At 43.3% G+C, this 12,208-nt stretch overlaps 1 protein-coding gene across 4 annotated transcripts in view; it reads left to right on the forward strand.

Annotated features, from left to right (window-relative positions):
- Positions 1 to 2,014: 2,014 nt before the first annotated feature.
- The window catches only part of CERKL (CERK like autophagy regulator), a gene marked incomplete at its 5' end in the record, with an annotated part of 116,137 nt that continues 105,943 nt past the window's right edge, over positions 2,015 to 12,208 (forward strand). For all 4 annotated transcript variants that reach the window (XM_080799802.1, XM_080799803.1, XM_080799804.1 and 1 more), the window contains one exon: positions 2,015 to 2,252. In XM_080799802.1, the coding sequence (XP_080655928.1) occupies positions 2,015 to 2,252 (238 nt within the window). The remainder of the gene's footprint in view (positions 2,253 to 12,208) is intronic.

Below are 12,208 nucleotides of genomic sequence, written 5' to 3' on the forward strand. Positions count from 1 at the left end.
ATCCCCTCCCCCCATCAAGAGGAAAGAATGGAGTACAGCTATTACTGTCATCCTCAAGAGAAGCAGAGTCAATTGTTTTGACTGTCTGGCCCTATGAAGCTTGAAAAATGGCAACTTGGCACTTGCAAAGGTCCTAAGAAATAGCCACTGTCTTGGCCTATTTGCCCTGGCTCTCAGTGAACTTTTAAAATGCCAGGGAGCTCTGTGCTGACGGCCCGACAGCTGTGAATACAAGATGCTGACTCCAGAACAGGCAACTCGGCAACTTGTCCTGCAAGGGCCCCTGCCTCCCCACTGATGAGGGCTCGGCTGAGCCACCTGAAGCCTTCATGGGGTTTCAAAGCAGCTGCATTTCTGCTCCAAGGAACAGCTCTCCGGGATCAGATCAAACAGAGGATCTTCCCTGCTTTGCTTGGAAGCTTGGGTATTTGTTTTCAGAGCATTAAACAGTCAGAGTCCCAGCTTAACTGACACAAAGGCTCTTTATATCTGAAAGGGATTTGGCCAGGCCTCCAGTCTATCTCCCCCCCGCTTGTCTGAAATCCAAGTTTGAGCAGAGAACCTTGAGACACTCCTGCTTCCATGAGGTCTTCCGTCTGGCTTTGCAGCGTGACCAGGACAAGCGCAGGAGTGAGAAGAGCCTGAAGTCACTGGTGAGGCCCGAGCACCCTGAAATGAGAATTCACAACTCTGTGAATTTAATTTGCTCTTTCAGTCCCCCGCCCCTAACTTTTTCTCAATACAGTTATTCTGACCTTATGAAAAGGCTGCTGATTTACCTTCCACTCCGCTCCTCTACCAGAGAACTCCGTTGTCCCTGCTTCCTTGTCACAGATTGTCAGTTCCTGGTTCATCCACTGCTCAGAGCAGCGATTCCCAGGCCTAGCTGAGCACTGGAATCATCAGGGAAGCTGGGTCCCATCCCCTGAGATTCCAATTTAATTGTCTTCAAGTGCAGCCTGGGCATCTGGATTTTTTTTAAACTCCCCAGGTAACTCTAATGTGCAGCCATGATTGAGAACCACTGGCCTCCAGACTCTCTGTGCTTTCCCAATTAACCATCGGCTAATTTCACGACTCTCCACTCCCAGAAGAAAGTGACGGATGAACCCCTTGGGGCCCTCTCCATTTCCAGGTAACACTGCATTACAGCGGTAGCCTTCAAGAGAACAAGGCCTGCTGCTTGTAAGCTCCCTCCAGGGAGTGCCAGATCCAGGCAAAGACAAGATTGCCATACCGTCCATACTGATAGCACAAAGGCACTTTTTATTGTCTTTTTTTCCCTTTCATTCCAATATAGTTAAAGGTGTACAATATAGTGATTCAATAATTCTATACGTTAGTGCTCATGGTGATAAGGCACCTTCTTTTAATACTATGTTTGTCAGGTGAGAATTGGTCGATGCAAACCCGAGACTTTGGCTTCCCCTCGGGGCACTTGGGAAATGCGCGCTTTATACCAGGTGCGAAAAACCTGCTAACACTTGCGGGCGTGACCTTCGCCTTCCAAGAGAGCCCACCGGGAAGGAGATGCAAAAAAACAGAGGCCCTTGCAACCCGAACTGTGCTCCGCAGACCAGGACGTGGGCGTCGCCATCACCCCGAGTTTCTTAGAAATACGGTATCCCGGACCTGATCCCGCACCTCTTCAGTAGGAATCTGCATTTTAACGAGATGCCCAGAGGCTAAGTAAAAGTTTGAGAAGCGCTGTGGGTAGCGCAATCCACTAAATCCCTGCGAAGAGTAAGGTTTGGCGGAGGGAGACACTTTTCCTCTTCCGGGACGGGGGTCTTTTTGTAGTGAGCGGCAGAGACCCGCGGCCCGCAGGCCGAGGTGCAGGCCTGGGCCCCGGCGGCCCCGCCTGCCCGCCCCGCCTCCCTCCTGGGTCTCTGCCCTGCGCGCGGTTGCTGTGGCAGCGCCCGACGCTGCTGGAGCCGTGGCTGCTGCGGCCTCCGCTTCCTCAACTCAAAGGCCTCCCCAGACCCCTGGCTCCGGCTCAGCTAGCGTGTCCGCCATGCCCCGGGGGAGGCGCGGAGGCCGCGTGAGCGCCCTGGAGGGCGGCCCGGAGGAAGAAGCGCCCCCGGCGGCGGCCGCTGTGCCCTCCGCGCTGTGGGCGTCCGGGCTACAGCCGGAGGCGGCGGCCGGGCAGACTCTGCTGCGGGGCATCTTCGAGATCGGGAGGAGCAGCTGCGACGTAGTGCTGAGCGAGCTGGCCCTGAGGTGGCGGCCCATCCAACCCGAGCGGCCCGCGGGTGAGTGGTCCCGGCCCCTTCCCCTCCAGCTGCGCCTCCACCCTCTCCTCCTCCCTCCCCTTCCGCGCGGCGCTTCCACTCGGCTCCCCCCAAGCTCCTCCTCTCCCAGCGTCCCGACGCCACCGCCCCCTCCTTCCCAAATGGGGAGAACCTTATCTACCCCCAGGGGCCTCGCGCTACCTGCTGCCTCTTGCCTGGCTTCCCGCCTCCGGAGCAAAGTCACACTCAGCTTCTGTCTTGCGACGCAGAAAAGAAAGAACTGAGCCCCAGAGGGGCGATGTTTTTTCAAAGTGCTTGGAAGGGCCTCCTTCCCTCCAAGCTGAAGTTTTAATCCATCCATTTTTGCCCGTACGCTGGGAGTATAAGCACTTTGCAGAGTACACCAACATGTGGGTTCTGAATCCACCTCTCCTTTTTCTGACTTCTGAATTTTATGCACCCCCCCCCAACTTTGGGCTCTCTCTGGACTTCGACGTCCCTCACATTCCTCGCCATTGTCTAGAATCAAGACTTCTACAGGCTTAGTCTTAATGTTAACTTTAAAACTTTCATCATGCTGTTTACTTGCATTCGTCTTTTATTGACTTGTTACTTAGAAATATTACAGTGCCATATTTACAATAGAACTATTTCAAGTCAGTCTAGAGATGATTTCTCGAGAAACTGGGATGTGACACTGTCTCCCCTAGCTGAATACCAACTTAAGAAAATTAAAAATAACGTCTTTCTGGGTTGGAAAACCGGCCACCCTGTACTAGTACTATAGAAACCTGTTACTGTTTTAAAGTTTCTTGTGCAAAAAGCTAACAAAATGCCGCCGACTAGTCAGGGACTCAGCCCTGGTTGAGTGTGAATTCCGCCTCCGCTCCATAAGCCATCCTGGCTCACTTATACTTTAATTAAAATGTTTTCAGGTGTTTTGACAACCAAGATAGATTATTTTATCAAAGCTCCGAGTTGACAGAATTCTATGTCCATATCCCTAACTTTTAAGTTTTTAAGTCAGCTTGAATTTGGGAGGATATAGAAGTTATGGAGTTTAGCCTACAAGAGCCAATTTTACCTACAATGAAGGGGAAACACGACCTTGCTCAATGAGAGATCATACAGATTGGTGTTGCAGTGCCCCTCCAGAAAAAGGCAAATAATGACACAAGAAAGGAAATGTTTTAAATTGAGTGGTGATGGAGGAAAAGTATGCTTGCTTAGTGTTCCTGAAGTAGAATTTTAAAACTATAAAGGTTGAAGGTTTGTTTTGTTTTTGTTGTTGTTTTGCTTTAAAACCCCTCTTCTTTCATCTAGGTGTATTACTTTTTTCTTAATACCTAGTGTGCCACTTTAGGCCCTTAAAATTGGAAGGTCGGAATCCTAGCAGCTTTGTAAGAACTTCTATTTTAGAAGAAGTGGATGTTTTACTTAGTAAACTGAATGGGAAAAGAAAAGGTACCAAGACACAAGTTTAAATATGAGAAATAATCTCTGATGTGGAATTAGGTTAGAGGTGAGTGCTGAAAGACCAGTGAAATTGGTCCAGTTAATGGAGGAAGAGCTGTATCAAGGTTACCATACCTGGGAGGCTGTGGTGTGGAAGGATGTAGTGGGGTGTGTCCAGCGCTCCTTGGCCAGTGGCAGGCTGTTCCAGGAAAGGGTGGAGTGGGGTTACTGGGCATTATTAGATCATACACAGGAAAGAGTTGCAAGACCACTCAGTTTTTAAAACTTCATGGTTTTTAAAAGTAGATTTTATTTTTTAGAGCAGTTTTAGGTTCACTGGAAAATTGAGCAAAAGGTACAGAGATTTCCCATATGCCCTCTGCCCCTTCCACGTGCACAGCATCTCCCCCCCCCCCCCCCCCCCGTTAGCCACATTGCTCAACAGAGTGGTACATTTGTTACAGTTCATGAACCTACATGAACCCATCATTACCCAGAGGCGATAGTGTACATTAGGGTTCACTCCTGATGTTGTACATTCTATGGGTTTTGACAAATCTAGGATGTGTTCGGGTTCTCCGGAGAAATGGAACTTGGGCTATAGCTTTGAGGAGATCTACCGTGGGATTATGGAGGCTGAGCTGTCCCCCTTGCATGCCATCTGCAAACTGGAGAATGAGGAAAGCCAGTGGTAGAATTCAGACCCAATCTGAAGGCCTGAGAAGCAGGGGGGCTGATGGTGTAACTCTCAGACTAGATCTAGGTGGGGGGAAAAGATGTTCAGACCATCGGTTTGTTAACTGTCAGCACTATGAAGAGTGTCTGACACATGAATGATCGTTGAATGAATTTGCTAACTGGCCCCATGAACTTTAGTTTTGCCTATTGCAATTGTACCCTTTATTATACTGCTACTTAACAGTGGGTTTTCAACACCCGCAGGCGTATTCCCTCCATTTTTCTTTAAAGTATTGGAACTCTTCTAAAAAGAAAAAAAAAATTAAGCTAATGTTGGCCCACTTCTCCAGAGTGGGTGCCTTGGCTAGAAGGTTCCATCTTGCTCAGCTGCAGGGTGGTAAGCACACCTGGGCATAGGTTGACCAGGAGGCCACCTCTACAATGTAAAGTATGTGCACAAAAGGGCATCATCTGTTCAGAAAAGGTTGATGATCTGCAATGTTACCCAATGATCTTTCTATGGGAATTTTAAAATCTGACCATTTTTCTTGTGTAAATATAAAATGAACAGTTTAGTCCTGTGAATATAAAGTAATTACCTACTTAGCTGTGACCTAGGAAGGAACAAAATCCTGAAGAAAGGGGAGAGGGATCAGGTGAGTTGTCTGAGACCAGATAAGCCTGGGTTATGGGACCCTGTCTAGGCAAAGCAGATTAAGAGTAGTGCTGCCAGTATGGGCAGCTCCCAACACAGTGCCTGGAACTGGGGTGGGGAGGGGAGGCATCGGAAATGAAGGGTGCACATGAAAGGGGACATGGGCACATGTATTAGACAGATCTGTGTATTTTTTAACTTAGTCCTTGTGCTGTTGTTGGATCAGACACTTTCAGAGTTCAACGTCTTCAAAAGCATCACCAGTTGCCTGTTGGCATTGTTCTAGTTCTCAGCCAAGGACAACTTTCTTTCCATGTTTGCTTAGCAGGTAGTAAGCTTCTACTTGAAAGGTTCGATGAAAGTGGAAGATAGAAGCATTTTTGTGCCTCCCCAAAGCCGGATCTGCTTATTGTACAGTGTGACCAGGTGGATCATGTTTTACCATAAAGGAAAAGCTCCTGGTGGGGAGAGTTAGGAATGGGTAGGATTAAACTGTATTAAGCTCAAATTTTAATACAGTTAAGAATGATCAATTTAGGAATTTCTGTGACAGGAATACCAAATGCCCACAGATCTCTCTGCCTTTTCACACTGGAAGCCTCACAATTTACTAATGGATAGCATCCTGATGTATGAAAAATGTGATGGGGGTGGTGCCTGGGTGGCTCAGTGAGTTAAAGCCTCTGCCTTCGGCTCAGGTCATGATCCCAGGGTCCTGGGATCGAGCCCTGCATCGGGCTTTCTGCTCGGCGGGGAGCCTGCTTCCTCTTCTCTCTCTCTCTCTGCCTGCCTTCTGCCTACTTGTGATCTCTGTCTGTCAAATAAATAAATAAAATCTTTAAAAAAAATGTGATGGGACCTTTTATAGGTTCCCCATTCCAGTTGTCTATAATCTGCCTGGTGCAGGAATGTTCTCAGGACTGGGCACCAAAGGACCTGCCGTCTTATCTCTGTGACTATCAGGACTGTAACTGACTTGGGGCAAGTGATTTAACCCCCTTAGTTTCTTCACCTGCAGAATGAGACATTTACATTACAGTTGACCCTTGAACAACTTGACTTGGAACCGCACAGCTCTATTGACACATGAGTTTTGTTTTGTTTTGTTTTGTTTTTGATGCAGTACAGAAGTATAAATGTTAATCTTGAAAGATACATTTTTTCCTATAGCTTACTTTATTATAAGAATACAGTATATAATACATTTAACATACAAAATATATGTTAATTGACTTATTGCTGGGAAGGCTGCTGTTCAACAGTTAGCTATTAAGTTTCGGGCGAATCAGGAGTTAAACGTGGATTTTTTTGACTGCACGTGGGTCAGCACCCACAACCCCCGCATTAGTTAAGGATCAACTGTATATAATCGTCGAAAACCATCAACTCTGAAGTTGCTTTTTAAAGAACATACCCATTTTCATAGACTTCAGGTGTTAGGACATAAATAAGTCTCAGGTTTGAATGACCAGTGGGGTCAACCGTCCAGTGCCTGCAGACGAGTCGTGTTTGACAGCAGGAGCCACTCAACCCTAACGAATTTCTAATTAGAAGAAACACATGGGGGAAAAACAGGCCCCTTCCTGCCCTTCCACAGCTTCAGGGCATAGTGGAGAGAGGTGGGCAGTCCTCTCAGCCCCAGGCCTGTCTTTGGAAAGGAAGAAACCATTTTCTGATGGAAAAATGTTGGTTAGCGCTAGTCATCAGCACATATTTTCATGATGGATAAAAAGACTAGCTTATCCTTGATTTCATTTACGATGCCTTTTAAGCAAATTTCAGGGCAAGGATTTTGTAATCTGATTAGCATCTGAATATTATGTATTAAATAGGGAAAAATGAGAGTTTCAAATCTTGTGGTTTAAAATTCTCTGTTTTTCATGGACTTCCTCCTTCAGGTTACACAATTTCATGATCTGTTTCACCAAAGGGTTATTCCTACCCCAGCTCTGAGCTGAGTTGAATTAGAGCAGTAACCAGAAAATGTGAGAAAGCTGGGCTTCAGAATAAGGTCTTGAAAGTGTTTTAGGAGCATTAAAATGATTAGCTTTACATGTATAAGCATTTGCTGGAAACTTACCAGGGTGAAAGGTAGTGTGGAAAAATGTGAAAATGAGAAAAAATAATTTAAAAACAACAAGAGTTAATGGTTGTTTGGGACTTAGCAGAGCTGGGTGCATTCTAAGTATTAATCTGCCTAAGCTGTTTGGGAACAGATGTACGTGAAACAGATCCCAGTCTTCTGTTGTGTACATCCAAAGTGAGACATCTGTCAGTGGACCTTGTGGTCAGAAATAATGGAAGCAGGGGTTAAACCCCAAAATGACCTGTTGTGTGAATTATTGAAAGATTAATTACTCGGTAAAACATGCTTTGATTTATCAGTCTACATATTAAGAAAATACTTCTTTTTAAAAAAATGGTCAGTCTGTTCCTAAGATGTCAGATTTGAAGGACTTTTTAAAAGGTGGGTAGGAAAAATCAAGTTTACCAAGGAACTGCCTGTATCATTTATGAAGTTTTTTAAATGCTCTGAAAGGTCTGTTGAGCTATTATAGAAATATTAAATAGTCCTATTGTATAAAAGCTTCTTATTAAAGTAAGTTGGTCCACATGGAAAACAAATGTAGAGTGAATCTCTAAAGCATGACTTGAATTGAAGCTTCTGTGGTGATGGGATATTTTGTGTCTGAACTGTCCAGTACCCTTGTCACCAGCCACAAGCGGCTAGTATGCCTGAAATGTGACTACTGTGATTAACTAAATTTTTAATTTTAATTCAAATTAATAGCCACAAATGGCTAGTGGTGATCACATTGGATAGTGGGGCTCTAATGCATCCAGAGTTAAAATTGTTGATTTCTTTTATTCCTAAGGTGTCAGTTTTCATATAATATTTACTTCTCCAGGAAGGTACTGTTTCCAAATCTTCATGTAAAACTGATACAGTCCTACAACCCAAGCAGCCAATTTAGACAAAACCAGAGTCTAGAGACAGCAAAGTCCTTTAACATATTTTGTGAATACAAAAAAAAGCTTTTGTTGCAAAGTAATAGTTGATAGTAAAGTTGAAATCTTGTCTCTAAAAGTGATTGTATTATTCCTCTTGGTGGCTGTGATTTACTTGAACTGAGACTTGGCAAACTTAATCTGTTTCTTACTATAGAAATAGTATATACAAAATAACTGTCTTTAGCCTGCATACCCCAGCTCCCTGAGAGTCTCCATATTGATGGTGTTCCTCAACCATATGGCACCCTCTGAAGACAAGTACTTTTAGAACCTTGATCTACTTTTATGCCTCCCTTTCTTTTGCCCTCCCCCACATAGGGATCTTTGGGGCTAGACCTGGCGCATAAATATCTTTTTATGTGGGGAACTGGGGAACCGTGCTTGTGCTAAAGCCAAGGGACTTAAAATCCGAGAGTCCAATGTCTGGATCACAGTCAGTAAACCAGAGGCGAGTCCAGCTGGGACTGTGGGAAGCAGGAGGACCTGAAGTGAATTGCAAAAGTCTAAACATGGAGCTGAAGAATCAAAGAGCTGTAGTAGTAGGTAATGGGATTTATGGGTAGGTTGAATACACAGGAGGATTGGTATTGCCTGGACTGGGCATTTTCGTGCTCTCTGTAATTTGGGAAAAATGGACCATCCTTGTTTAAAGGGCTAGGGAGGTGGTAGACCCAATTCCCTATGAACTCAGTACTGCACTGCTCTTTCTGAACCTTATCGCCTCTCCTGCTGAGCCTCTTACTTGACTAGGTCATTAGATTACATTTCAAATATTGACAAATCTACAAACATCAGTCCTTAACATGGGCTTCTAGAAGTCTTCCATATGAGTGTATCCTGCCCAGGTTTTGAAAGAACTGAGCCAAAGATGTAGTACATCCTGGGCAAGTGAAATCTGGTTGTATGTGTAGAATGAGCAAAAGGAGGGGATTCTTAGTAGCCGTGACTATTCATATGTTCTTAAGTTTTCCAAAATCAGTATGTGATGAGAGAAGTGAAAGGAAAAAGAGAAATGGAGTTTGAAGGGAATTAAATTTTATGCTGACTTTTGGCATGTGGACCAGAAGTTGAGGATTTTGGTGTGATAAATGACTAAATCAGGAAGCAGAGAGGCCGGCAGGTATGCATACCACAAAAAAAAAAAAAAGAAAAGAAAAGAAAAAGAAAATTGGCATAGTGCTGTGGACTTATGGTAAGCCTAAAGATAAATCTAAAATAATATACCAGCTGGCATCAGGGAATTCCTGTGTATATTGCAGGATTTTAATCAGAAACCGTGTTCTGGAAAACTGCTGCTACACAACAGTGTCCAGTGTTTGACTGAAAACAGTGAACGCTTATTGATGTTTACTCTGCCAAGTCCTGTGCCAAGTATCTTATCTTGTTTAATCTTCCCAGCAAGATTATGTAGTCTAGGTAGGATTTTTATCCCTAGGGCCCAGAGATGTTAAATAACTTGTCCAAGGTCATACTAGCAATGGAGTTCAAAGCCAACCATTCTGACGGGTGAGCCCATACTGTGCCATTAGGTTCTGCTGCTTCCTGGATCAAGCAAGAAGGAATTCCCCCTCATGCCATCAGGAGTCTATCTTGTGTGTGAGTGAGCGTCATGGCCCAAACAAAAACAAAAAACCTTTAATACAGTAATATCATCAGACTTCTTTCAGGCCTTGAAGACCATTCTACCATGGAAATCACATTCTTCTTGGGGTACTTCCATTTCAGAGTACATGATGAAAAAGAAGTGGGAATTTATAGTAAAAAAAAAAAAAAATCCAGTGTTTTTATTATGGAAAACCTTAAACATAGTCAAATGTAGAAAGAATAATAGAAGTCTTTATATAAAACCCAGAGAAGAGTGAGGCTCTGTAGAACACATTGGCCTTGAAATTGTTTAAACTCAGTCTTGTTTAATCTATGCCCTGGCTTTCCTCCTTATTTCTCTGGAATAGTTGGAAGCAATTCCTAGACCTCATAAATTGCATCTATACATATAAACATCTCAGTGTGTATCTCTAGGAGATAAGGAGTTAAAAAATAGGCACAATATAATCACAAAAGCACTATTCCAATTTAAAATAATCCCCTATATCCTTAAATATCCAGTCCGTGTTCAGAGTCTCCTGATTGTTTCTCTTTAAATAGAAATCAACAGGGGGAAATAAGGGCCATTTTGCAATTGGTTGCTGGGTTTTTAATATTTTCTAATCCACGGATTCCTCTTTTTTTCCCTTGTGTTTTTTTTTTTTTTTTTTTTTTTTTTTTTTTTTTTTTTTTTTTTCTGAACAAACTGAGTTGTCTGGTCTCTAGTTTCTTCTAAGAATATGAGAAATTTATTGGGGGCAAGTATCCGTGAAAGATGCAAGTAGGGGGAGACTGATAGGGAGGGATACCCTTGTGACTTTGAGGCCAATCTGACACCTGTAAAGCAGGCAGGGACAGGGAGAGCCTCAACCCATGATGCAGGTCTAGTCAAGTCTTTGCTTACCTATGGTGAGATCTGGGGGAAAAGACTGCCCATTAGGAGCCCTGCCTTGGCCAGAAATGGCCAAACCTCAGCTGTGTTTAGTCATGGGAATAGTATGACCTCAGCAACGAGTTGAAGTAGAGCCTGAAGGGACCAACAGCTGGGAACCAACAGGTAACTGCCTTCTCTGCAGCACAAAGGAAAGTTCTTCCTCAAAGGGAGATGACAGCAGCCATAATGACCAGTGAGGTTTATTATGATTGTTAAGAACTTAGGTATTGAAACATATAATATAGGTTTCAATTTACAGCAATGCCAATTCTTACTAATTCTCGAATTGTCCTAATTCTGGCATTTGGGATGGGTGGGAAGCCCTCCAAGTTGACTTCTAAATTCTTTTGACATTCCTTCTGCTGTCTCTGATCGCTTTCTGGCTTTCTGGAATGGTAGGTCATGCCTCAGACATGGTATCAACCTGATCATCAAGGAAGTTTAGTTACTTTTATTTGGTAGTGGTATTTCAGGACCACAGTTTGAGCACTAGTTGTGCTCATTGCCAATATTTCCCTTCAATGGGCCTGTTTTCCAGGTTTTTTTGTTTTTTGCTTTTTTGTTTGTTTTGTTTTCCAGAAAACAGCTAGGAAGTATGTATTTTTCTTCTAAAAAAGAAAATGCATCATGCAACTATACTTCCAGTTTCAGTTCAGGACTAAAAGGTTTTTGCTTTATCTCTTTTCTGCTACCCTTAAATCTTGATTTTTCTTTAGATTTAATTATTTATTTTGACCCAGAGCAAGAGATCACAAGCAGGCAGAGAGGCAGGTAGAGAGAGGAGGAAGCAGGCTCCCCGCTGAGCAGTGAGCCCAATGTGGGGCTTGATTCCAGGACCCTGAGATCATGACCGGAGCTGAAGGCAGAGGCGCAACCCACAGAGCCAGCCAGGTGCCCCTAAAATCTTGATTTTTAACTGCAATAATATACCTACTTGCTCCCTTGCTTTATTTTACAACACCTGTAAATCACAGAATAGTAACACCAATGCTGCCATTAACAGTGTAACTTCTGAAAGCCATTTAAGATCATTCTGTAACTTTTTGTTATTGCTTTCAGGGTATATATCACTCAGGGTAGATGGTGTGTGTAGTCAAAGTACTGTGTTTTAAAGACACTAAAAATCATTCCTATCTGTGATAGTCTATCTTCAACTCAATGCACAGAATTATCTGTTTAACTTTGTTTTTAATTTTGGGCATTTTTTTTTAATCCAGTTTTATTCTGTAATTATGTAAAAATATAGGGTTCCAGAGTCAGACCTTTTAAACAAACTATATTCTGGGAAGTGTAACTCTTTATCTGTGTCTTTTCTGTGCTTTTTCTTCCTTCCTATTATAGGTAAGCTTATTTTTCTTTTCAAATTTTTGGCTTATTCATTTGTAAATATAAGCAAACGTATGTGTGTCTATGTATGTGTGTGTGTACATGTTTGCTTATATGTATATGCTCCTTACCCAACCCCTTCCTACTTTCTTAAATGCATGGTAGCCTACCATATTTTTTCTCCACTTTGATTTCTTTTTAAATTAACAATATACCTGCCATATCACTCTATAGTGAAAGTCCACACTTGCTTTTATGTCTGCACAATAATCTGTGTACTGTAGTTTGTTGAATCAGCTCTCCATTGAAGGATTTGGGTTGCTTCTAGTCATT

The sequence above is a fragment of the Martes martes genome (genome assembly GCF_963455335.1).
Source record: "Martes martes genome assembly, chromosome: 3".
Taxonomy (NCBI): domain Eukaryota; kingdom Metazoa; phylum Chordata; class Mammalia; order Carnivora; family Mustelidae; genus Martes; species Martes martes.